The sequence below is a fragment of the Arctopsyche grandis genome, chromosome 9 (genome assembly GCF_051622035.1).
Source record: "Arctopsyche grandis isolate Sample6627 chromosome 9, ASM5162203v2, whole genome shotgun sequence".
In the NCBI taxonomy this organism is placed as follows: Eukaryota; Metazoa; Arthropoda; class Insecta; order Trichoptera; family Hydropsychidae; genus Arctopsyche; species Arctopsyche grandis.
The window spans coordinates 21,260,267-21,287,719 of NC_135363.1; the positions used below are offsets into that span (position 1 = coordinate 21,260,267).

At 37.1% G+C, this 27,453-nt stretch overlaps 3 protein-coding genes across 5 annotated transcripts; all 3 read left to right on the top strand.

Moving 5' to 3' along the window:
- The first annotated feature begins 301 nt into the window (after positions 1-301).
- On the top strand, positions 302-4,510 carry Mocs1 (Molybdenum cofactor synthesis 1). Of its 2 annotated transcripts, XM_077437385.1 has the most exons (11): positions 302-526; positions 599-692; positions 1,302-1,469; positions 1,576-1,739; positions 1,817-1,901; positions 2,124-2,187; positions 2,258-2,396; positions 2,470-2,580; positions 2,662-2,782; positions 3,003-3,074; positions 3,392-4,510. In XM_077437385.1, exons 1-10 carry the CDS (start codon positions 398-400, stop codon positions 3,056-3,058), a joined length of 1,131 nt encoding a protein of 376 aa, XP_077293511.1. In that variant the 5' UTR covers positions 302-397; the 3' UTR covers positions 3,059-3,074; positions 3,392-4,510. The 2 variants fall into 2 exon arrangements, with proteins under 2 accessions (XP_077293511.1, XP_077293510.1); XM_077437384.1 differs by lacking the exon at positions 3,003-3,074 and having other exon boundaries at positions 353-526.
- An 847-nt stretch (positions 4,511-5,357) lies between these two features.
- Positions 5,358-7,975, top strand: Nup107 (nuclear pore complex protein Nup107). The gene has a single exon (XM_077438196.1). The coding sequence runs from the start codon at positions 5,427-5,429 to the stop codon at positions 7,923-7,925; it is 2,499 nt and encodes an 832-aa protein (XP_077294322.1). The 5' UTR covers positions 5,358-5,426; the 3' UTR covers positions 7,926-7,975.
- A 5,974-nt stretch (positions 7,976-13,949) lies between these two features.
- Positions 13,950-27,232, top strand: Isha (Insulator su(Hw) mRNA adaptor). Of its 2 annotated transcripts, XM_077437412.1 has the most exons (20): positions 13,950-14,190; positions 14,355-14,645; positions 19,016-19,154; positions 19,227-19,312; positions 19,394-19,677; positions 19,757-19,835; positions 19,903-19,974; positions 20,047-20,171; positions 20,250-20,515; positions 20,597-20,805; positions 20,878-21,075; positions 21,153-21,268; positions 21,353-21,462; positions 21,537-21,667; positions 21,743-22,137; positions 22,219-22,413; positions 22,492-22,676; positions 22,997-23,311; positions 23,777-23,824; positions 24,055-27,232. In XM_077437412.1, the coding sequence occupies exons 1-20, from the start codon at positions 14,155-14,157 to the stop codon at positions 24,873-24,875; spliced, it is 4,101 nt and encodes a 1,366-aa protein (XP_077293538.1). In that variant the 5' UTR covers positions 13,950-14,154; the 3' UTR covers positions 24,876-27,232. The 2 variants fall into 2 exon arrangements, with proteins under 2 accessions (XP_077293538.1, XP_077293539.1); XM_077437413.1 differs by lacking the exon at positions 19,227-19,312 and having other exon boundaries at positions 13,966-14,190.
- The last annotated feature ends 221 nt before the right edge of the window (positions 27,233-27,453 follow it).

Here is a 27,453-nt window from a genome sequence, read left to right on the forward strand (position 1 = left end):
GCCTTCCGATATTTGCGTTTTCGGGCGTTTCACATTCGGGCCCCTGAGGTAGACCCGTATTTTTGTGGTGTTTCATATTTTATAAACATTCACATATGATAAAAAAATTGGCAATAGTTAATACATACATATGTATGTATATGTAAAAGATTACAATAAAACACTTTCTTTAAGTTTTAGTAATGAATATGATAAATCAACAAAAATGATAATTTCAGTAAATCTAGGTTCCAAACAGGTATAAATTAGATAAAACAAAGCATGTTTTTTCTAATGGATCTGGTCGTTGTAAATCTATTTTAGATAAGTTTGAAAGTTTCAAAGCTATTTGGCACAGTGCGTTTACTAATGCCAGTCTTGATCAGATGGTAATGTCATTCGGTCGCGCACGGTGACGATGCGTGTTCGAGTGTCAACCTTGAAATCGGGTGTGCTATGGAAGAGCGTGGCGCCGCCCCTGCAAGTGGGACCCCCCCTTCGCCCCCTACACACTCCGGTCCTCTCGAACCCCTCGTCGATTCCCAACGTAAACTTTTCTTCTCAATTATATGTATTCATTTCCTTTGAACGATTGATTTTATATTCTGCTTCATTACAGGAGAGGATACAACCTCTGGACCCTTTGACGGACCTTTTCGGCCGTCGACATACATATCTGCGCATCTCGCTTTCAGAAAAATGTAATCTAAGATGTAAGTACAAATACAACGACAATATCTATAGGTACATACGTAAATACTTGTTTTCAAGATTGCGCACTAGCGTAATAGCACTTATTATGTGGATAAATTATACCCTCGTTAGTTGCGAATTTCTCTCGTCAAATTATAGCTGTTGCCTTATTAATTACCAATACAATTTGACTTGACAGTAAAAAGTTATATTCAACTGAAAATATGTTTATTAAAAAAAGCCTTTGAAAAAAATAAAATAAACGATTTCTTACTGTAAAAAATGTATCTACAAAGGTAGTAACAAAAGTTTTGTTCATATTCAAAAAATCATCATTACATCACCTTGTATTTTTTTTTTATAAAAGTCTTTCAAGGCGATTATGTATATATGTACATACATACAGGCATGTATGCATATACACAATGCATTTTATATGTACTCATCTCATTGAGATATCCTTGAAAAGTTAATTCTTTGTACAATTACGGGATATTGATTGAAGTTGACCGTTTTGACCTTTTTCCAATTAGTCGTTTTGACCATTGAAACCAACCGACATGATTTATGCCTTTGAAATTTGTGTTCGAAATCTACTAATACGTGTATTATTTTTTTCAAATATGAAGGTAAATATTGTATGCCGTCTGAAGGTGTACCGTTGACTAAAAGAGATGATTTATTATCGACTGATGAAATTATCAAATTGGCCGATGTATTCGTAAAGCAGGGTGTAAATAAAATTAGATTGACTGGTGGAGAACCAACGGTTCGACGGGACATTGTTCAAATTATTGGTAATCTATACTATATTGTATTGTTAATGAATATAACTTGAATACTATCTTTTATTTTATATGGTTTTATTTCGAATATTATTATTTACCTTGATATGAATTTTAGAACGTTTGAAATCATTACAAGGATTGGAAACTGTCGCAATGACTACAAATGGTCTGACTCTTACAAGGCAATTGCCATCTTTGCAAAAAGCTGGTCTCGATATAATAAACATTTCTCTCGACACGTTGAAACCAAATAAGTACGAACTGATGACTAGGAGAAAGGTATTTTTACTTTATTTTAATACGTACGATGTATGCTTCTTTATTTATTTTATTTAAAAATATGTATGCATTTTCAGGGTTTCGAGAGAGCCATGGCTGGTATACATTTAGCTAAACAATTAGGATACAATCCTGTGAAAATAAACTGCGTCGTTATGAAAGGTTAGCTTCCCATCATTTTCCGTTGTAATTAACACGTTTTGCACAAACCGGTGTAGAAATACAAAATTCAAAATCTTGCACCGTAATGTTAATCGATGTATGATTTGAGAAAATATTATCACATCATTTGGAGTGTTAGATTATATCTTATCAATTTTTAAGCGTCGATGCTGTTCACATTCATCTAAATATGTGTGAAATTATCGTTTTATTTATTTTCAGACTTCAACGATGATGAAATTTGCGATTTCGTTGAGTTTACTGAAAATCATTCTGCTGACGTTAGGTAGACTTTCGATTAAATAAACTCATTTTAACTAAGCAATACATTTTTATAATTAAAGTTTTGTTTACAGATTCATTGAATATATGCCGTTCAGTGGCAATAGTTGGAAAGATGATAAAATGGTCAGTTACAAAACCATGGTCGATACTATTAAATCGCGCTGGCCGAACTTCACCCCTTTACCAAACGGTCCTAATGATACATCGAAGGTTGAGATATATATATTTTGAAATAATCATAATTCAATGAAGATCGTACTGAAGTATATACTTTGTATTTCAGGCTTGGCATGTTCCCGGTTTCAAGGGACAAGTTGGTTTCATATCATCAATGTCGGAACACTTTTGTGGGTCTTGCAATAGAATAAGACTCACGGCTGATGGTAATCTTAAAGTAAGTTTTGCATATAGATTTTTTTAAATATTTTATAGTACATGCTTTTAACGGTATAAGTTTGATTTAAATATTCTTTAGGTTTGTCTCTTTGGCAATGCTGAAGTAAGCTTGCGTGATGCACTACGAAGCAACATCAGCGATGATGATTTGAACTGTTTAATTGGCGCCGCGATTAGAAGAAAAAATAAACAGCATGCAGGTGATTCAAATGTTTTATTTCACACATATGTACAATACTGTGATTAACAAAATCGTTGTAATTTTTTTTCACGCTTTTGCTTTTTATTATGTAACTCCATAATAAAACGAAACATTCAAAGAAAGCGCGTCCGATTTTTTATGTTGCGGATATTTATTTGTTGATTATGCTTGCAAATATTAGTAGTGCATACTTGCTACCTAGAATGATATGTTTTTAGGCATGCTGAATCTATCTCATATGGAAAATCGACCTATGATTCTTATTGGGGGATAGGACAATTTTAAAATATGTACGTACTGCAATAAAAACTTTGCACGTTGCACATAATCAACCCACATATCATACAGCCATTACTGCTTTTCTTCTCACTGTTTGTTTTTTAAATGCTTCATATTATATGTACCAAATATACAATTATTAACCCAATAATATGTGCACTACTGTTGTCAACGCTATTGTATATATGTAATTTAGAATGGAAGTTACAAATTATTTTCCCTCTAAATCATGCCATAATATCATGCAATCTCACCTTAACTTTCTGTAACATTTATTTATATTATTTTGTATAATAATACCGTTAATCTATTATTTTATATCTTACAGATATGCTCCGTCACAAATTTCTTCAACGTGATAGTTTAAAACATACAAATAGATACCAAATAAAATCACCCATCACATTGACTGGCCGCAATTTAATTAAATTTCCAAATAATTACAAAACATTTGTGAGAACCTATTCTTCTGACGTCCATGATAAATTAAGTCATGTCGACGAGACTGGACGAGCGAATATGGTGGATGTAGGCGAAAAAAAAATCACTAATAGAACAGCAAAAGCCAAAGGAATAGTTACAGTTGGCGCCCGTATTATAAAATTAATCGCAGATAATGAAATAAAGAAAGGTGATGTACTGACTGTTGCGCAAATAGCTGGAATAATGGCTGCCAAACGCACATCAGATATCATTCCCCTGTGTCACAACATTGCCTTATCCAGTGTCAACATAAAATTAGTATTGAATGAAACTCAAATTTTGATTTTCGCTGATGCTCACTGTGCTGGACAAACTGGTGTAGAGATGGAGGCTTTGACTGCTGTTACTGTAGCTGCATTAACTATTTACGATATGTGTAAATCTGTGTCTCATAGTATCTCAATTGAAAAGATAATTTTAATTCAGAAGACCGGTGGTAAATCTCAATATAACAAATATAATACTGAACCGATTACGGATTCGGAGATGTTTTATCCGACTTATGTGTAATTTAAAAAATTGCCCGTAATATAAATCACAAGTCGAATTGCCTGGCATTGCTCAGACAGGCTTGCGGTCTAAAGTTAGAATATCATGAAATATTATATCAAGTGTCTAGTTCTATATTAAAAACTATATTTGCATAGCAAACAAATATTCATTTCTACATAGTAGATATTTTGATTATTATCTTACATTGGTGGTTCTATATGGTATCTTATTCTACATATATGGTCAATAATAAGTGTTAAATTAATAAACTTAGTATAATTCGCATAAAAATTTATTTCCCAATTTAAATTTTTCTTGTTATCTGTTTGTTTTTCAAAATTTTAAATCGTTGCCTTTTTTTATTGTTAAAATGTTTTTACTTTTCTAAGTTGTTGAAATTGTCTTCGTATTTTGATATTGGTATATATTTTTTATAAGTATATAAATATATTTTCATATACAATATTTTTACAATTACTTGTTTCATTTATACGTGGTCTAATTCTCACTTAATTTCGCACATGTGTTCATTCACTTAAAATAAGCACAATGTTGAGGTAAAATATTCCAGAGTTTAATTGATTTAATTTTATCGTTCTAAAAGAACTAATCCGAATAAAGTTAAAAAAAAAGAGTAGTTCGTAAGTCTACTCATTTGGTGAGATGAAACGAAAAATATACATATTTTTATGGATAATGGGCATTTATACAGTGTTATACATTTATATGCTATTGCATTATCAAGTTATCGAGATAATTTATTAAAAAATACTTATTTAAAGACTGATGAGGAAATCATAATTATTAGGCATACTATGTAAGATTGTTGGCGACTTAAATTTACACGTAAAATAAATGTCTTTTGTGCATTTAACGATGGAAAACCGATTATTTCGTACTTCGATCGCGCACATGACAATCATTTCCATGAAAATCGGGAATACGGTATATCTTGCACTCGAGTTTGCGTGTATGTAAGTCTCGATGAATGAAATTTTCGGGTGCCAGATGTTCCGTGATCGAGATTTTAGTGAAGTGTGCGAGATCGCATTGTGCGGAATAATCACCGAACCTATGACGATGATCCCATTCACCTCTTAGTAATTTATTAATTTACCGTCAATTGGCGATAATAAAATTATTTCAACATAAGTGACCGATAACTACAATTTTTCTCCTAATAAGGAAAGATGTAGGCAAGTTAAATGTAACTGACGTATCTATATGTGGACTTTTATCCTTTTGCAAAATAATTACCAAATCGAGAGTAATCAAAATATAAATTTTTCGATATGGCTGTATAATGCAGTATTAGGTCGTGTTTAGAGGTTAGATTTGGCGCGTTGACGGTTGAAGCCGGCCGTCAAAGTGTCAAGTTGACGTACGATATGTCGGTATCAGAGCGTGCAGTCCAGCGACTGCGACGCGATTTTGACTTATCGGTGACATTAGGAGCTCAGGAACTTCACTCGCTGGTGGGAAACGCCAGGGCTGATCGAACTCTCAATGACACCACACTACTGGGACTTTCCATACACCAACACGAAACTCGTTCTCAGCCGCATCCGCTAGATCTCACAGAAGTATTCTTCGAAATCACCCAATCAGGAGCTCCCGTAAGTGCCCTGGAAACTCTCTTACGGTTTTCTCACGCATGCACTGATGCCCTGGATAGGCTCGACGCCTGGCAGCGATTCGATTCACACAATGCGTGGCTTTCAGAAGAAGCCGACACTTGGAGATTACTACACGCTTTACTCACAGATACACCATCTGAAAATCCACCACCAGCTCCAATTCTTACTGAAGACGATGCACTGTCCCCTAAGAGATTGATTGCTTCCTACTTCCACGAGAGTCGTGACATCCGCCGCATGCAGCTAGTCATCGATTGGTTGGAAGCTTGCTCCGCCTATAGAGATATGGCTATGCCGCCCGCTGCTCGTCTAGGAGGTTCTTTACATTGGGAAAACACTTTACATCACTTGTTGAATGGAGAAAGTTTATTTGATTCGAACCGGACTGCAAAACTTATCACGGCTATGGATCCAGACGCTCCCCGAAGACAAAAGAAAAGCCTGCACGCTTTAGATCAACAAGACGACGATAACTTATGCCGTAGAATCTTTAAAGAGATTCGGTGTGGACGGTTCGAAGAATCCATTACGCTATGTGTCGACTCGGGGCAGATGTGGAGAAGTATAATTTTACAAGGCCACCGACTGTTGGATTATCCAGACGCTCCACAGATCGATTCCAAATATCCTATAATCGGTAACCAAAATAGAGACTTGTGGAAATGGTGTTGTATGCAATATCTTAAAAGCACAGAAGAAAATGCTCATTTCAAAGCCACACTCGGAATACTAAGTGGTCATCTATCTTCAGTTTTGCCATTATGCCATGATAATTGGGAAGATCTGCTGTGGGCGCATTTGCGCATTCAAATTGAAAATAGAGTAGATCAACATCTACGGGAACACTTGAGTGCAGCAGCTGTCTCATCAGATGATGTAGTTCAAGACATGCTGGATAAACTGGAACAACCACCGGAACTGTCGATACATCAGATTTTTGGCAACGTTAAAGCTTTATTTAAAGACAAATCTGAAACGCACTATCAAGAAATTCAACGTCATCTCATTTTGGAGGAAAGTGATTCTCTCCTTCACCAGGCTTCATTGTGGATTAACGATGTAAATCATAATTTGATAAGATTCCTTGCCCATCTCGTTCTTATACTTCGCCAAATTGGTAAAGATCCCATTCGCGATGTCAGTGATGAAATACTAAAGGTTTATGTCCAAAAATTAATTGAAAATGTAGACGGATTTACTGTGTCACCTGAACTTATCGCTCATTATACAGTCTCACTTCCTACTAAATTACAAATTCAATTATATTCAGAACTTATGTGGCACATTGAGGCAACTGATGACAGACACCGAGTGGTAGAAGCTGGCACACGAGCTGGGTTAAATGTACAAGCCGCTGCCGTGGAAACTGTACGACATGCAATTAAAGTGCTGAAAGAAAATCCTTCCAGCGCCCCTGTAAAAGATATATCATTCAATAACGAAAGCAGTGAAAAAATTCAGAAATTAATTATACGAGTGACGAGTTCTCTAGAGTGGCTTTCGTTCTATGATACTCAAATATGCGATGCTGTCGCGATGAATAATTGTATAATTCGTATTTTAATATTCAAAGGCGATGTTGATTCAGCAACTACCGTTCTCAGTCGCCTCACCCAGTTTTATCCAACCAGTACAATTGCACAACATTTGCCTAGCACGTCAAACATGCTACGAGAACATTTATGTTTAAAGGCATATCTCGAGGCTATCAACGGCTTCGCAACTTGGTACAGACAACACGTTGGAGGAAGACCCAGAAGCCCTGAGCCCTTGTTACCCGAATGCTCATTCACAGATAAAGTTCATCACGAACAGATCAAAGCTCAGATTCAGTTGCAGCAAGAGCAATGGGCGGCAACTGGTTTGCATCAAGCTCGTCATACAAAGCAACTGCTTTATAATGTACTATTATTTCCCCAAGGTTGGTTGGTCGACGATATATCTGATGAGTCTTCTCTCAAACCTGATTCTGAAGAATTCATCGATAGAGATAAACAATTGCTTTCACTTCGGAAACTGTGCATTCCTGAAATTGTCTTGCTACTTTTGAAAGTTTTACAGAGTGGAAATATTGAAGGTCATGTTGAAGCTATCAGGCTTTCTGAAATACTATCATCAGAAAACCGTAAACTTTATTCATTATTTTCCAAACATAAACTACGTGAGGTACTACACAAAATAGGGGAATCCTCACTGGGTGTTCTCGAAAATAATAGAGATCCTTGGGGCTTTATGCCTACCATTAATTGATTTTGTATTTTATAAACTTATTGTCTTTAAATTTCAATTAAATAAATTTATTTTTTAAGAAAAATTCTTTTTATGCATTTCCTAGCTACCAAATATTATATTTAACAAAAAATAAGCAATAAAGATAAAAATCATGGGAATTTGAATCCCCAAGAAGATATGGAATGATTTAGAGTTGCAGCCTTGGGTCAGGAAAAGTTGCTTTCCGCTGAATTTGCTATTAATGACTCGACTTTAAAATATTTATGTGCAAAATTAAGACATGTGAAGTATTTATATACATGAAACAAGTCACATTTTATTAACATCAGTATACATATTGAAGCTATACTGATATGCATATCTACAAGTCATCAATTTTTAAACGAGAAAGTCCTACTTATTTCAGTTTGTGTCTTCATGTAAATTTTCGATTGAATATTTTTCTGAAGCTACATATGTGAGTATTTTGAATGTTTATAAAAATACTAGCAAATTCCCTTCAATATCATTCAAGGGGAGATGTGCCCCATTGCAAAAAAACCATGCAGCGTAGAATTGACGATCGTTTATAAATTTATCATTTGTGCATAAAATAGAATTCTAAACGTCCAACTTTATTTTGTGCTGGTATTTATTTTTATTTTATTTATAATTTTGCCATATTAACATTACAGAATAGCTCCAAATCGTCACTATGGTTAAACAACAAAAGGTATTATGGGGGATGAACGAATGAGACGACTGGCATGTTAATGCACGTGTTTTATTTATGACAGCTGAAGGCAGAGTGAGTAGCCGCTCTCCGAACCCAGCCGAGTTGGTCCCCACTCGCAGGAAGGTAACCAAACTCGACCATGTCGTATAGCGAGCCGCCACAGTATACAATAAGTATGAATGCAAAATAAAACATGATATAGAACAAAATAAACATGGGTACATGCCACAGGAGAAGTAATGTTAATGTACCTGAGTTGCCTGGGAACATTGGATCTCAATTCTGCTAGGATTTGAAGACCATCATTTTTTACGCAACAATTTATAAATTTTATTTTGCGCAAATTTCGATTTTGGACGGCATATTAAGGATTTGCTTAAGGGTTTAAAAAATGTTGAGTTTCATACATAAGCAATCCTCAAATTCTTGCTGAATTGAGCTTCAATGTTCCCGCCAACTCAAATATATTAGATACCGCAATTTTTCTCCTCACTGGGGGCACGTATCAATTTAATGGTTTCGTCGCCTGTTGCTCCTCAACCGGAATTCTATTAATTTGGGTTCGTTTGATCTTAAATATAATGATCTGGTTTAATTTGGGGTCGTAACATGTTCTATTATTACATTTTTTTATATTTACATATGCTTATTTTGTCTTTAACTGTTTTATTTTATTTTCATCTTATTGTATACTTTATTCTTTTTTTTTTTTGTTTAGCCATAGTGACGACTTGGAACTACTCTGTAATATCACTATGCCAAAATTGGGCTAAACTTTAGAATCACCCTGCACTAACGCGACATATATAGAGAATTCACTTTGGCGTTGTGGAACCAGGAATTTTTTGAAATTGGTTTCGTTCTGTCATGTGGATTCGACCCTCTTTTTCCACATCGATACTCTAAATACTGCCGATCGCTTCGGATGCGAAGTCGCATTTCTTCGTTACATGCCGGACAAGTTGGAATATCAGTTATCACCGACTAATAATTTTTGGATCAGCCAAGATACCATTTTTCCCGAATATATAATATTAGTTTTATTACCCGGCTTTGCCCAGGGTGTATAAAAAAAAAAAAATATATATATATATATATAAAAATATATTTATTTATTTTATTAGGAGCGGCCCCCCCGATATGGGCCTAATGGGGGCTGTTCCCCCTTCGGCGGGGCCCTATGGGGGCTATGCCACCTTCGGCGGGGCCCATGGGGGCTGTGCCCCATCTGGCTGCGCCCCCTACGCAAAAAAAAATAATCTAACGTGTTGTTTCCACCACCCAAACACGCACTGGCACATACATACACCAAACATTAGTGTTATCTATCTAATCTATAATTTGGAAAGAGACTTTGTATGTAAATATCCTTGGTCGTCGTCGTCGTCGTCATCGTCCGTAGATCGGTGACGTCATCGAACACGTGATTCGATTTTTTTTTTTTCGATCCATGGGCGCCGATTTGTTTTTTTCGTTTCAATGGATTCACCCCCGTGGGGGCGCAAGGCGAGTAGCTTCATGGGGCCCCGCTAGGGGCGCCACAAGGGGCGCAGCCCCGTGGGGCCCCGAAGGGGGCCCGGAGGGCGCAGCCTCATGGGGCGCAGCCCCATGGGGCTCAAAAGGGGGCGCAGCTTTATGGGGCACAGCCTTATCGGCCGCAGCCTTATGGGGCGCAACCTTATGGGGCGCAGCCTTATGGGGCGCTGTCTTATGGGGCGCAGCCTTATGGGGCGCCGCCTTATGGGGCGCCGCCTTATGGGGCGCCGCCTTATGGAGCTTAGCCACATGGGGCCCCGAAGGGGGCGCAGCCTCATGGGGCGCAGCCCCATGGGGCCCCAAAGGGGGCGCAGCCTCATGGGGCGTAGCCCCATGGGGCCCCGAAGGGGGCGCAGGGGGCGCAGCCTCATGGGGCGTAGCCTTATGGGGCGCTGTCTTATGGGGCGCAGTCTTATGGGGCGCCGCCTTATGGAGCTTAGCCGCATGCGGCCCCGAAGGGGGCGCAGCCTCATGGGGCGCAGCCCCATGGGGCCCCAAAGGGGGCGCAGCCTCATGGGGCCCCGAAGGGGGTGCAGCCTCATTGGGCCCCAAAGGGGGCGCAGCCTCATGGGGCGCAGGGGGGCGCAGCCTCATGGGGCGCCGCCTTATGGGGCGCTGCCTTATGGGGCGCCGCCTTATGGGGCGCAGCCTTATGGGGCGCTGTCTTATGGGGCGCAGCCTTATGGGGCGCCGCCATATAGGGCGCCGCCTTATGGGGCGCTGCCTTATGGGGCGCCGCCTTATGGGGCGCCGCCTTATGGGGCGCCGCCTTATGGAGCTTAGCCGCATGAGGCCCCGAAGGGGGCGCAGCCCCATGGGGCCCCGAAGGGGGCGCAGCCTCATGGGGCCCCGAAGGGGGCGCAGCCTCATGGGGCGAAGCCCCATGGGGCGCAGCCTTATGAGGCGAAGCCCTAAACGGCAACTGATCATGGGGGCGAAGCCCTTGACGGCATTTAATCATGGGGGCGCGGAGGGGCGAAGCCCTAATAGGCATTAACTAAGGGGGGCGAAGCCCTAGGCGGCATTTAATCATGAGGGTGCGGAGGGGCGAAGCCCCAAAAGGCATTAATTATGGGGGGCGAAGCCCTAAACGGCATTTAATAATGGGGGCGTGGAGGGGCGAAGCCCTAAAAGGCAACTGATAATGGGGGCGAAGCCCTAGACGGCAATTAACCATGGGGACGTGGAGGGGCGAAGCCCTTATCGGCAACTGATCATGGGGGCGAAGCCCTAGACGGCATTTAATCATGAGGGTGCGGAGGGGCGAAGCCCCAAAAGGCATTAGTTAAGGGGGGCGAAGCCCTAAACGGCAGTTAATCATGGGGGCGCGGAGGGGCGAAGCCCTAAAAGGCAACTGATCATGGGGGCGAAGCCCTAGACGGCATTTAACCATGGGGACGTGGAGGGGCGAAGCCCTTATCGGCAACTGATCATGGGGGCGAAGCCCTAGACGGCATTTAATCATGAGGGTGCGGAGGGGCGAAGCCCCAAAAGGCATTAGTTAAGGGGGGCGAAGCCCTAAACGGCAGTTAATCATGGGGGCGCGGAGGGGCGAAGCCCTAAAAGGCATTAGCTAAGGGGGGCGAAGCCCTAAACGGCAATTAATCTTGGGGGCGCGGGGGGCGAAGCCCTAAAAGGCATTAACTAGGGGGGGCGAAGCCCTAGACGGCATTTAATCATGGGGGTGCGGAGGGGCGAAGCCCTAAAAGGCATTAACTAAGGGGGGCGAAGCCCTAAACGGCAATTAATCTTGGGGGCGCGGGGGGCGAAGCCCTAAAAGGCATTAACTAAGGGGGGCGAAGCCCTAGACGGCTTTGAATCATGGGGGCGCGGAGGGGCGAAGCCCTAAAAGGCAACTGATCATGGGGGCGAAGCCCTAAACGGCAATTGCTCATGGGGCGTGGAGGGGCGAAGCCCTAGAAGGCAAAGGCTCAGGGGGGTGCCGAGGGCGAAGCCCTAGAAGGCAAAAAAAAATTAATTTTTTAAAAAAAAAATTTTGATTTTTTTTTTTTGATTTTTTTTTTTTTTTTTTTTTTTTAATTAAATTAGCTTAGTCATGTTTAAGCGGTTTATATTATAAACACTGAGCGAAGCCGGGTAATACAGCTAGTATACACATATATATATATATATATATATATATATATATATATATATATATATATATATATATATATATATATATATATATATATATATATAATATATATATATATATATATATATATATATATATATATATATATATATATATATATTATATATATATATATATATATATATATATATATATATATATATATATATATATATATATATATATATATATATATATATATATATATATATATATATATATATATATCTCTTTGTGTAACAACAATTTTTTTTCTTTTGTAAAATTTGTTTCTTTGTAATTTTGGTATCGCTGATGCTGGGGGGGGGGGGGGGGGGAGTGATGTGGCGACTCGCTTATACGACATGGTCGAGTTTGGTTGCCTTCCTGCGAGTGGGGACCAACCCGGCTGGGTTCGGAGAGCCACTACTGACTCTGCCCATAGCTGTCATATAATAAACACGTGCATTAACATGCCAGTCGTCTCATTCGTTCATCCCCCATATATATATATATATATATATATATATATATATATATATATATATATATATTTTTTTTTTTTTTTTTTTTTTTTTTTTTTTTTTTTTTTTTTTATTTTTTTTTCATACCAGGAAGGCATTACAGGTAAACCCCAATGCGCCTTCCTGGCCAAATTACAAACAATACAGCATTTTTTTATTATATAAGTCGCTAAATTACGAGACACTGACTTACACTCGACAATTAACGAGACATCTATGAATTGTACATACATTTTTATTGTAATATTTACATTAATCATACTCAAATTGGTGACATAGTGGGTAGGAAGGATTTTTAGCCAATTTTTAATCGGGAATCGTTTCAACAATGAAATCAGAGAAAATTGGCAAACTCTGATAGGAAACGATCAACCAGGAGTCACAAATCCTGGTCTGACCAGCAGCATTACAGATATACTCAGAAAAATTCTTTTCAATCGAGGTCAGCTCAAGGGATCGAACTCAGCGCCTCTCAGTGTTAAGCAGAAGCTTAACGACCGAGCCACGTATATATATATATATATATATATATATATATATATATATATATATATATATATATATATATATATATATATATATATATATATATATATATTAAAGTTATGAACGTGAGGTGCTTGCGAAAAAAAATAGCGGTTTTTTTTATGTAAACACGCATTTTTTGTCAGTATCTAAAGCGGTGTCGGGCAGAGAAATATAATAATAATAGAAGGGCCCTTACGAATAAATAATTGTTGTCAATATTACGCGGTACGTCTTTATAAATACACTACAACGCACGGAATTCAATCGGTTCAATTTACTTATAAAAATGTATCCCATGTTATTTATTGTGTGTTTTTGAATGCATTCTGTAATTTTTACCGATGCTTGCCCATCTTGCGAGTAATATAAATAAACGGAGAAGTTTTTATTGGACATAAGTCGGCCACCAAGCATCAAATACAACTGATGCTAAAATTATTTAGGATTGTCTGTGGACAATCGTCACTTGACAACAATACGACGCCTAAAGCCACTTCTATTAATATAACATTTCTCTGGTGCCGGGTGAATCTAAAGCGGCCCCCAACATTGTAATAAATAAAACACAAAAAGTGACGATTTGAGAGAGAAAATTGCATCACAATGCAGTGAAATGCGGTTGGTGAAAGTGGAAATAGTAGGGTTGGTGGGCCTGCGCTAGTAGTCTCTGGTGGGCGGCGGTGGCCGCCGGTGCCGCCATTACCTCCCCCCCGGCCCCTTCCCCGCTTGTGTCGAGCGTTCGGGAGGTCGCGGTTGGCGCGCCTCCGCCTTCGCCTTCGAGCGCCCGCTCCCCCTCCCCCTCCCCCGGCAGCCCCCCGCGCCGCACCCATGGAGATGTCAGAGGTGAAGGCGTTCAACGCCGAGGTGAGTGTCCTCTCCTCTCCCCCATTCAACATTCTACATTCATTGCTCGCCATTCAAATACAAACGCAACCCCCCCCCCCCCCCCGCCCACTTGTCATATACTACCCGCTTTTATGACGTGCGATCGTTTGTTTGCTGATCGCGCGATGTGTGTTTATTCGCAGCTCTCGGCGTTGTACGAGAACCGACCGCCCATCTCCAAAGCCAAGATGGGGGCCATCACGAGAGGCGCCATCAAGGCCATCAAGTTCTACAAGCACGTGGTGCACAGCGTCGAGAAGTTCATCCTCAAGTGCAAGGCCGAGTACAAGGTCCCCGGCCTCTACGTCATCGACTCCATCGTGCGCCAGTCCAGGCATCAGTTCGGTTCCGACAAGGATGTCTTCGCGCCCAGGTTCGCCAAGAACATGCAGAACACCTTCGCCAACCTGCTCCGGTGTCCGCCCGAAGACAAGGTAAAATCCCCTATTATCTATTCTGGTCGAAACGATTGTTTCGATTATTCTTTAAGTGGGTGCAAATTAAATTACTGCATACGTATGTATATGGGCCAAGTTCTATACTACACGTATAACCGGGTGCAGATAAGCCCCTATTTATTTCACAACAGTTGTTTTATTAGGTTCCCGGAAGAATGCCTTGAACAGTGGTGCAGTCTCGAGAAATGCTAAATGCTTTCTAGAGTAATTCACGCAATAGAATTCCACGAAAAAAGCTTAGCACCCTCAGATAACATACAAATACCACTTGATGCTTTTGTTGTGGAATTTTATTGCGTTAGTTCTTCTCGAGCACCTTTGAAAGAAAGTTTGGGTGTCTCTTGGGTGCATTTATCCCATGTAACATTTGGTCGATTTCAATTACGATTGTGAATTTTCCTCATTTTAAAATTAATTGATTCTATTATATGTATAACGTTTCGGAAAAGAAAATTTAAAATTCTTTCGGAAGAAGTTGAGACACGTCTCAATGATTTGCTGATTCACAGTGTAGTAAAGTGATTGAGCGAAGGATATGTTTTTATTAGGTTTTGATGTCCTATTCTCTTAAAATATGAACATTTTTAATTAAGAGAAAGGATAATATGAAAACCTTTAAATATTGTTGCGTGGAGTGGGTTCAGGATCCAAATTAAAGGCCAAAGTCGCTTCATAGCATTTATTTAACGATTCAGAGGTCCACGCGCAGCCACTGCTCGTTCCAGAATGAATTGAATTGGCCCAAGTACCGCCTTAAAAAGGGAAGGTTGCTTACTATAGCTTCCCCAATGCGTTTGTTTTTCCATTGTCTAAGCACTTACAACTTTAAGTGAATCTCAGGGTTCTAGGAATTCTACTGACCACCTAGAGTCCCGCTAGGCCAATTCGGGATCTCCATTTTTAGCCCCAGAATGCACTTTAGGCGGCGGCTAATCCCCATAATGTTCCCACGTTACAATATTGTTGCGTAGGGGTGTGCTCAGAATCCAAATGAAAGGCCAAAATCGCTTCATATAATTTATTTATCGATTCAGAAGGTCCACACGGATCCAGCGCTCACTCCAGAATAATCTGCTCTACCGTGTGTACCTCTTTATAAAGAACAAGTAGCCCATCACAGCTTGAGAATTCTTGTGGGCACTTACTGAGTCCCGTTGGCTTAATCCGGGGGTCTCTATTGTTCACCCCCAAATGCACTTAGACAGCGGATACTCTCTCCCGTGTTCCCACGTTACAATATAAATGAAAATTTGTGCAAAGTCTAGCAAAAAACATCGCAATAATTTTTCCGATGGATGTGGGAAAATTAGAATTACAGTTGATTGAATTGCAAAATGACGTTTAGTTAACACAATTGAAATCTGATATATATGTGTAGAATGTATAGAAAAATACTGATATTTAAAGGAAGTTTATGACATTAAAAAAAATGCGAACAAATTAAAATTATGTTGTTTCTGCAGTTATTTTGCTACAACAATATTTTGCCTTTTGAAATAAATATTTATAACTTCCATGTACTAAAAAATAAGTAACATCAAAAAGGTTGGGTACCCTTGAATGATCCGATCACCGTTTTATTAGTATGTGATAGTGAAATTTTCTCTCCGTTTCGGTCAATTCTTCCTAAATAAATCTTTCGTGAGTAGTTTTTTTGTGAATCTACATACTTATGTATATAATTTCGAAAGAGACTTTGTAAGATTTGGTTGGGAGCATCAAAAACAAATCTATGTTTAACATAAGTTTCTATGACGACGATATCATTGAATATTATTTTTTATCGATTCAAATAAATTTAATAAAAAAAGAAATGACTGTTTACTATTAGATAAGCCATGTTTAAGCTGTTCATGTTACAAATACCGAGCGAAGCCAGGTAAAACCACTAGTACAGTATAATAGCCAGTATATAAAATTTTATAATAGACAATAGCTGCAACAGTATGTCATTGTTTACTACTATTAATTTAATTAAGTGCCGTGTCGTTCTTGGGGTGTGGCATTCCTTGAAAGGCTCTCAGCGTACACTGCCATGTTTGTGGGCTCTGATATATGCATCGAGCATTTGAGATCATCTTGTCATATTGAATACAGTCCACCGGACACTCGATATCCAGGCCAATTGAATAGCGTCCACCGACTTCTTGCAGGAACTTAACCACTTAACTTAAATGTGCAAATGAGGGCGGCCCAAGAAAAACTTCAAAGAGGGGCTGGATGCTTCTGTTTCGGGAGTCTTTTTGTGACGTGTGGTTGATCTGGTGCAATATACGTAGGTGGACAACCATCTTGTTCTTCGACGTAAGGGTTTCAGAATTGAATTATCTGACCACAGTGTCATATTGGGGTGACCTGTAAAGACACTGTGGTATACTTGTATATTAAAATAAATAAATAAATTCATTGGGGTGGCCTCATTTGGAGGGTTTTATAGGTTGACTTCATTGACCTTTAAAACGACTTTAACCAGTTAACTGCCACTCGCGAAATATTTAATCTGATACTTATTCGTTATATGGGTGCAACTGAGCATTGAGTATGTACACTTTCACAAACAAATACACAGCAGTTACATTTATTCGTTGGGCTCACCAAGAATCGGAGTAAATAATTTTCTGTAATTTGTGAAATTGTTTTATTTTATGTCCAACAGTTCCACATTTTAAATAATTAAAACATATTTAGTCAAAATTTGTCTATTCATCAAAAAGGTCACCAACCACTGCAAGGAAATAAATGATCTGAATTTAAATCAACTTTTGGCCAGAATCAGTATAAAAACTAGAATTAGTGGTTAGAATAAAAAAATAGCATATGGTCAGAATAAAAGTAATAAATGTTTCAGAATAATTCTTACTGTTTGATTTAAATTAAGACCAATCAGTATAAATTCTGACCATCTAATATTTATATTCTGACGGTTTAATATGAATTCTGACCAATGTTATATATGTAAATTCTTACCAATGTAATTTAAATTCCCACCATAAACGAATTAAAATCCTTGAAAAATACAAACCTATAGCTTTTGTATTTTTCACTGCAATGAATGCTAAAAATTTCAACGACTGTAAAAACCAACAGATTTTCCTAAGTAATTTAATGGAAATTTTTTTTCGATGGGAACGTTTCTTCCGAATTCAATTTGATGTAATGTCAATCACTGGTTAAAAAAACTTTTTACTAAAACTGTTTATAACACCTAGAGACCGTTCATTTAACTGCCGTGTATTTGTATATGGGTGTATATTTGATGCTAGGCTGCACCTGTTTAACCAATAAGTACCTTTGATGTTTATCTGTACACTAGCGATTTTTAAATTAGTTGAACATGAAAAAATATTATTTGACTCACATCATTAGAAATTCTCGGAGGTTTGGTGTGGCCTTGCATACACATGCGTGTTATGTGTCATGACGCAGGAGAGTTTATGGACGTTTCAGATTTCTCGGTGTAATTGATTTAGTGGCAACCCTAATGCCATCTGTTGAATTTTTGTTCCAACAAACTCAAAACGTTGATTTTATTTATTTTTGTTACAAAGTTCGTCCATAAATAGAACTTGTAAAACCATTTTTAAACGTTAAATATGCTATGGATTGATCAAAAAATCAATCCATAGCATATTAAAAAATACTTTCTCTAGTGCCATAATTGAGGAAGGGAGAAGTCTAATACGTTTGTATGGACAGAGCGTTGGGGACCAGCCCTCTTAATAACACTGTTCGACACGGTTCAAAATGGTTCAGAGACGAGATATGAATTTTCTTATAGATCTATGTCCAGTAAACACGAATCTGGTAATAAAAAATGTTGATTGGCTCGAGATTCGGCGATATGTGTTTTTTAAATCGCGTGATTTTTCTATATCTTGGTGTTGTTCGGTCGATGTCTCAAAATCTGTCAATTTTCTGTTTAAAATGAATATTGGAATCTATAGTCGGGTATTTTATCTTTCATTTGTAGTACTTTTCAGCTTTCAAATCTCTCTAAGTAGTCGTCCAATTCAAATCAAAAGTTAAAAGTACGTATTTTCACTTGAGATTTTTTCCCACTGTTTATATTGAGTATTTTCTATTTAAACATGTTTATTGGGATAGTGTTCTGGCCACACTATTTTTTGTTTCGTTTAAAGGGGTTAATTGGAAGTATGCTGAATTTTAAATCGGTAAAATTGCGAGCTTAAAACTCGTACTAGTGGAGCACGGTTTTGTGTTGTGATCTGAACCAAATTTCATCTCTGAACCAAAAAAAAATCGTCATTTACCGAACAGTGTAATTAATCATTAATTGGTTTGATTCTCAATGTCATTTAAATAATATTTCCTATTTGTATTTTAAGAGAAATATTATTCGAGTATTGAATCTATGGCAAAAAAACAATGTGTTCGGTCCTGACGTAATACAGCCATTATTTGATATGGCCGACCCCAACCATCCGATTCACCAGGAACTTTTAGCGCAACAGCCGAACACAAATGGTACTACATTCAATTAAAATTCTATTAACTAATTCTTGCAATACATTCGTTAAAACGATGTGTGATTTTAAGGTTCTATGGCGTCGGCGAATGCCGAATCAAAAAATTCACCAATGACATCACAACATACACCTACTATTACTCCAAATCAAGATCAAGTATGTAGTCCATTTCGTCTGTAATATTCTATTGTACATCTTTTTTTTTATTATTATTTTTAATCGAACTTGCTTTTGCAGATGCACCAGATACTAAGAGGACATGATTCGGCGCCTGCTCCAAATACTCCCTCTCAATCAGCACAAATTAATTTTAATCGACGATTGTTGAATGTAGATTTCGAATATGAAAGTGAAGATGAAGGTGCGGCGGCTGACATGAGTCCTCCATCGTCTCGGGGTCCTATCCCTGCGCCAACTCAGTGTCAACCACCAGCCCCTGTTCAAAATCCACAAATGAATAATTTTATGATGAACCCATTAAGTAATTTGCAATCGATTCATCCGCAAGATACTTTGGGCAGGTTTGTAATACTCTGTCTAATTATTGTTTTATTTTTACTAAGTACACCACTTTTATACATTTTTCTATTATTTTTGTAGTATTTTGACGAATCCGGAAATATTACGGCAATTACATAGTCTTCAAACTCAAATGATGATGGCTAATTTTCCATTGCAGGTTAGTTTTTATATTGGATTTTAAGAATGACATCATTTCTCGATACTAATTAAGTTTTTTTTTGCAGGCAAACAGTGTTAATATGTCTCAAGATATGAATTATGTTGATACATCTCAACCTCCACCAATGATTCATAAGGTTAGTTTTGTTATATGCTAAACATACAAAGACTTTCTTTGTATAAAATTCATAAATTAATTCTGTTTGCAGTCTGATGATATGAATAATGCTAAAAGCACTAGCCCATTGTTGGATGAAGTGAACAATGAATCGGATATAGAATTTGTTGATGATGCTGGTCCACAAGTAATAGAAATCGATGGTAATGATTCACGGTATGTACAACTACTGTCTTGATGCTAAAAAATGTATTTAAGCCGGAACATTAGATAATTATTTCGATTATTTTGTAGGAGTCCTTCGCCTAAAAATTCTAAACGCCGTCGTAGCAGATCTCGCGATAGATCTAGACGATCTAGATCTCGATCACGAAGATCGAGATCACGATCGCGTGAAAGGCGTAGACGTTCCAGGGAACGCTCTCGAGACCGTGTCCGCGATAAACCTCGTGATCGAGAAAAGGACAAGGAACGTGAAAAGGAAAAAGAGCGCGAGAGAGAAAAGGAACGAGAAAGGCGCAAAAAAGGCCTACCACCAATCAAGAAAGAAACTTTAAGCGGTAAATTTTATTATTGTTGTGTCTAGCATAAGGCTGTTTTATAAATGGATCTTAATGGTTTTTTAAAAATGATACTTTCAGTATGCAGCACAACTCTCTGGGTTGGACATTTATCGAAATTAGTACAAGCTGAAGATCTGTCCGATGCTTTTGGAGGCATTGGAGATGTAATTAGTATAGACCTAGTTCCTCCAAGAGGTTGTGCATTTATAGTTATGAATAGAAGGAGAGATGCTGCACGTGCCATTAACAAACTCAATAAGCACAAAATGCATGGCAAAGCAATTACGGTAAACAGTCATTTTAAAGTTGCGGTCACATGCATATGTATATGTATTTTCAATGTGAATTTTATTTTATAGGTGGCGTGGGCTCCTGGAAAAGGAGTTAAGGGTCGTGAGTGGAAAGACTTTTGGGAAGCTGAAGCAGGTGCTTGCTATATACCTTGGTCTCGATTGCCTCCTCGACTAGACGATCCTGAGGGTGTGTCTATATTAGAAGGACTCGAAGAAGGCGGTGTAATGGACGAAGAAACAATGCCAACTTCTTCACAACAAAAGGTACAATTTTGTCAGTTTCAACTTTATTACAAAAATGTCAAATATTCAATATATTCACTAACTTTGTTTTTGTTTAGTCACTGACGGGTGACATAAAACCCAAACCACTGACTGACATGTCAGTTGTCTCAGCTGGAGTATTGTCTTCCAATCCAGGAATGATGGTTATGTCACCATTACCTCCCCCTCAAGGGTAAGATTTTTTTTAACTATGTGAAATGTAAACAAAAAAATATATCCATTTCATATATATATATATTTATGTTCAACAATTTAGACTGGGCGTGGATACAAGCTGTTTACCTCCGCCACTTGCACCATTAGGATTTTCTCCTCATCCAGCTTTATCTCTGCCTTTGCTTGGATTTAAATCTTCTCCTCCACCAGGTAATTAACTAACTATTGCTAACTAAATTAATCAGTTTATTATTAGAATAGTTATTCAATTACACTTGTTTTAGGTCTTCAACAAGCGTTGCATCTTCAAGCTGTACTTGCCCATCAACAACAACAGCAGCTGGCTACTCAACTATTGTTGGGTAATTCTCGTTTGCCTCCCCATCCGCTTTCTGCTATTGGAACACCACTTCAGGTAATTACAAGTTTTTGATTAAACTTCTGCAATTTATTTATTTATCCTAAAATAAATTATTTTTCGTTATTTTAGTCTCTCTTGGATTCGAGACAAGATGATGCAATGGAATTAGATACTGGCGATGAACACAATGAACCAATGCCGTCCATTGCAGAGGCAAAGAAAATGTCAATGGAAGATGATCCTCATATGTCTGCTAAACTTAAAGCTTTAGTATCAAATCCGCCTCCCTCATTCAACATACCACCACCCCTAATACCTGTACCTAGTTTACTTGGTAAGCCACCTCTACTTCCTGGCCAAAATTTTTCAATGACTTCACAGCCTCCTCCTTTGCTTGATGCATCCATGTCAGAGCAATCGTTACAAAATAACGAAAAAGATAAAGACATTAAACGTGATCGAGATGGAAGCCGGAAGGAAAGAAAGGACAGGGAGAGGGGAGATAGGGATCGGCCTAGAGATAGGTAAATCTAATATTGTTTAACTTATTTATATGTATTGCACGCTTAGAACATAGTCTGATGATTTTTTATTTTATTTTTTAGACATGAGAGAGATAGGGAAAGAGACCGGGATCGCGGTGAAAGAGATAGAGAACGAGATCGTGATAGGGGTGAAAGAGAAAGAAATGACAGGGAGAGAGGGGTTGAAAAAGAACGCGATCGAAATGACAAAGATAGGGAACGTGATCGAGATAGAGGACGTGATAGAAATAATCGTTGGGGAGGCAGAGATCACAGGTATATCAAATATAATTTGTTACTACTCTAAAAAAAATATGCATAAGTACATACTTTTAACATTTCTTCCTTGTTCAGAGGTGCAAGTCGTGAACGATCACCCAGTGGTTTGGGTAGACATGGAGGATCTGCAAATAACGTTGCTAATGAAAGAAGTTTACAAGATCGTTTGTGGGAGATGGCGAATGGTCCTGGTCTCCGGCCCCAACGAGGAGACAGCCCTTCCCGATCATCTCGGAACAGTGATAGACCTTCAAAAGATTGTAAGTGATTTTCTGATTATATCTATTAAATTACATTTATTATTTTTACGCATATTCAAAATGAATTAATATTCTGATATTTACCATTACATATTTTAAGTCCATTACATATTTTTTTGTATTTTCCTGATTAGTTTATATGACATACTAATTAAATATATGACATACTAACTAAATTTTAAATGACATCAAATTTATACTTCTTTTATTAGAATTTTTTATGCAAGATTTTTCATAGGAATAAAATGTATATATATTTTATTGTAAAATAGCTAAAGTTGTGTATGTTTGGAATTAATTGTTCTTTCGTCCCTAATTAGCTCACACTGCTGATAGTTTGTTAGGTGATGGACCTTCCGAAATAGATAGAAGAAAAGGTCCTCACAGCTCCGGCAATAGATCTTTGTCGCCCAGTGATATTATGGGCCCCAATGGACCTCTACGACTTAATTCTTCAATAGGTCCGAATGGACCAATGGGCCCCGTTGGACCAATTGGCCCTAACGGTCCTATAGGACCAATGGGTCCAAGTGGTCCTATTGGACCGATAGGTGGAATGGGGATGATGGGTCCAAATATATCATTAATGGGAAGATCTTTACCACCAATGACACCGTTCAGAATCGGCAGAGAAGGTAAATAAATGTTCCATTGGCTTTATTTCTTTTTTTTTTTTAATTACAATTGTACTGATTTTTTGAAAATACCAAATTTTCCTAATGATTATCGCTATTTATACAATTTATGTTTTATTTCAATAATATAAATTATTATACTTTCAAAAAATTCTTATTTGTGAGCTTTTTATAATCATCATTTCGTTAAAAAAATATCAAATCAAAAATTTAATTTATATTTCCCATTGTGTATTTCAATGATTTTACAATATATATTCGCATAATCGGTCTACAACAGCTTCAATAACTCTTCAAATTACATATTACCATTTGCAAGTAATGCTATCGATACAAAGTCCCGAGACTATTAATCTCAAACAGTTCCAGCATTTTGTCATTGAAAATTTTTGTCTTATTACCCCATTTCGAGATTTTCTTAAAACATTATCTTTATTTTACAAAAGTCAATCGTAACCTTTTCAGATATGAGAATCAGATCTATGGGACCAAGAGGACCACTTTTACGACCCGGTGAGTGACGCTTTCCCATATTTATGTATTTTTATTATAATATGTGTATCTTCGTTGCTATTTGAGAAGTTTTATAGTAATAGTGCTTATGGCGTTTATTGATTTAAATTTTAAAATATATATATATGTACTATGTTACATATGTTCAATTCTACTTAATAAGACATTTTTTTTTATATTTACTTTCTATTTCATCAAAAACATAACGTTTATTAAACCATACATTTCAGGTATGTGGCTGGATGGACCTGGACAATTTGGTCCTCGGTTTAATGGTGGCCCTCCATTTAATAGACCGCCTTTCGATGGGCCACCATTCGATAGATCATTTGATGGACCTCCTTTTGATCGTCCACCATTTGACAGACCTCAGTTTGACGGTCCTGGCAGACCGTCTTTCGATGGTCCTGGCAGACCTCCATTTGACAGTCCTCGTTTTGAAGGTGGTGCTATGTATGATGGTCCACCAGATGGTTATTACGAAAGAAATGGGCCACGTGCTCCTAGGGGTATGAGAGGCTCGGAAGGAAGGAGACCACGGGAACGTGAAAATGAAGGTAGAGAACGGCCTAATCGCAGTTCGCGGTGGACTGAAAGCGAAAGTCCGGAGAAATCTACTAGTAAATCAGAAAGCATCACTGAAATTAAAGACCCCATTGAATCTGATAATACTGCGAATTCACAAAAATCTCCAGAAGATAAGGTTAGTCAAGACGATTCAGGAAACACAAATGATCAGTCACCAGATAATACTAATAAAAATTCTGAGGAAGACAAAGAGCCAACTCAATTTCACCCAGATGAAGTTGAAGATTCATTTGTTAAAAACATTGAAATAGTCCCTGAAACCAAAAGTGATTGTGAAAATGATGTCAACGATACCCCAGCACCAGAGATCTTCGAAGATAAAGTAAACGAACAACCTGAAACACACATAGAACCCGAAGAAAATAATGTAGACAATGATAATGTAGAAGAAGGTAGAGGAACCCCATGTAGAGACGAACCAGCAAACACGTCGACTACGTCCCCAGACTTAACAAATCCCTGACATAGTGTGACTCTACCTCCACTTTCTTCAATCCCTGCATATCTTTTTTAGCACATGATGAGAAAAACGAATGAATAATTGAGATATTTTTGTGCACATATACATGTAATATTGTTCTTTTTCCAAGAGCTGAAAAAGAAAACTATTATTTGTTTTATTGTGCACAAGGTCGCAACTATAAAACAATCACTGTTTAAAAGTAAACAGCATCTTAGTACATTTAAAATAAATAATAAAAATGGTAGTTTTTGCACTATCAAGTGAACAAATTGTGATATACGATCCAATTCGGTACTCCACATACAATCCAGATGGAACTGAAGCGGTGAGACATGGCTGTGATTATGTTGAACACAGGACTTCTTTGTTAATATTGCTAATTTTATATTGTACATAAACTTTACAAATGCGGTCATTTTAGCGCCACTTTTGTGAGTAAGAGAATTATATTAGTCAATTCACGAGCGTACCTACTTTACATACCAAAGATATTTGTTAAATTTTTTACATTTATTATTATTATATCAGTGCCTTGTTATTTATTTTATAATATACCATGACTTGAATTTTCATCTTTTATTATTTTAAAAACTAATTTGATATCAATGGACGAAAATCAATAATAAGCAATAACTATAATAAGCGTATATTTTCGTGTAAAGATTTTTTTTTAAATATAATAAATGAATCAGCACTTAATATTAATAGTTAAAAAATAATAGTAAATGAAAGGTATTTGGATTCAAAAGGTAGGTGCTATAGTTTCCTGTGTTCAGCCATCACCGCCCAGTTTGTCTCCGCAAACTTCATGAGGATACACGCCCGAGCGCTCAAGTTGAGTGACTCGTGCAAGGTACTGTTTATTTTTTGCATACATACACTCTTATTCATTCTGTTTTACTCGGATGTGTGCAAACTTCAATATGGCCAATCTAATTGTTGGACTTGCTATAGTGTCGTGTGGATATCGTGAACCACATGCACACTTCGCCATTTTGGTTTTTTTTATGATTTTTATTTTCAATACAACTGAAATGTTAAAATATTAATTAAGTCCAATCTTTTTATTTTGTACTTAACCGGAAGATTGATTTTTAATTCTTGCGGTAATATCATTGTGTTTTTCCTCTGTCTGGACCCAAAAAATCTCACTTTTCAGTTTTATTTTGAAAAAATGGTTGTTAAAACTTGAAATGGAAGTGGCTTTATGCTATTGTTTTATTTTTATTTTTTTTTGAAGATTCAACTAAATCTTCGTGGTGTTGTAAAATGTGCAATGTTCGAATGCCACATTCAATGTATGATTTATAAAATGGCAATAAGAGAAACGGTGGATCGATTTTAGACGATTTTAGACGCAATATATAAATCATATTATTAAATCTACATAGTTATCTTTTTTAAATCCAAGTTATTAATTCCTTTTTTAAATCCAAGTGAATTAAGATATTTAATCATTTTTAATTTTTTTCATTGTGAAAATTATTGCATAATAACTTTTCAATTGTCTCATTGTGTGAACTAATCACATGTATTATTTTTTTTGGGGGTATTTTCTTTTTTAATATTTTTCTAATTTTATATTTTTATCTTGTTTGTGTATAACTTCATTTTTAACTAAAAGAATTTGCATATAATGCCAGGCGTGCATATGAAGCATCACGTCTGTCATTTTTCTAGGATTAACTAATACCTTTTTTGTGATTTCATATGTAATATAAATAAATAAATTTAAGAATTGTAATAAAAATGACCACTGACACGAAAGCCAAGTGAAACGTAAAGGTGGTATGTAAAAAACTCTTAATGTTTTTGTCGTGCATAACAGCAAACATATATTAGTGTATGTACATATTCATAATTATGATAAAAGCTCAATAGTCAAATCTAATATGCACACATAATAACGATAAGATATTGTTTTAACATTTAATCGTGCAAATGCAATCACATTTAGTGGTAATGTTGGAGTTTGCACATGATAACTAACTATAATTTCGTTTGTTGGTGTTTCTTTTCCTTCTTTTAGCTTGAAACATATTGAATCAAGATGGAGAGTTCCACCGGTACTTTTTTTTTTTTTTTAGAATATCGATAATTGCATTGCTTATATAATGTTCGTATATAATTTTTCACCAGATTATTCTAAATTAAAGTTAGATTAAATTTCATAATATCTTAAATCGGAATAAAATTATACAGAATCGGTCATAAAATTATACATATATGAATAGTCAAACGATGATTTTTTATTGACATAGCCGATTCATTAGAAGGATTAAGTTTTATGAATTGTATTGCCTATACTTCATGTTCTCAAATGAAATTATACTTATTAAATTAAATTATTTTTGAATACCTTATTATGAATTTTAATTTTTCGAATAGTTAACAGGCGTTCTTTTTATTTTGAAACATTATTATTTTTTTCAGATTCTTGCAGGTATGACGTGGTCACACTCCAACTTCATATTTTATCCCGTTTTCAAATGAAAATGATTTTATAAAGCATAGATTAAATTTATGTAACTTTTTAGAACGAATTCTAATAGAAACAATGAAATTCCGATTCATAGCA

Bases quoted from the DNA above. Each gene is read 5' to 3' on its own strand.
- Nup107 (XM_077438196.1), top strand. From the start codon at position 5,427: ATGTCGGTATCAGAGCGTGCAGTCCAGCGACTGCGACGCGATTTTGAC.
- Isha (XM_077437412.1), top strand. From the start codon at position 14,155: ATGGAGATGTCAGAGGTGAAGGCGTTCAACGCCGAG. The intron at 20,172-20,249 runs GTATGTACAACT...ATTATTTTGTAG, and splicing joins ATCGATGGTAATGATTCACG to GAGTCCTTCGCCTAAAAATT. The intron at 22,677-22,996 runs GTAAGTGATTTT...GTCCCTAATTAG, and splicing joins TGATAGACCTTCAAAAGATT to CTCACACTGCTGATAGTTTG.
- Mocs1 (XM_077437384.1), top strand. From the start codon at position 398: ATGCGTGTTCGAGTGTCAACCTTGAAATCGGGTGTGCTATGGAAGAGC. The intron at 1,470-1,575 runs GTAATCTATACT...TATGAATTTTAG, and splicing joins GGACATTGTTCAAATTATTG to AACGTTTGAAATCATTACAA. The intron at 1,902-2,123 runs GTTAGCTTCCCA...ATTTATTTTCAG, and splicing joins AAACTGCGTCGTTATGAAAG to ACTTCAACGATGATGAAATT.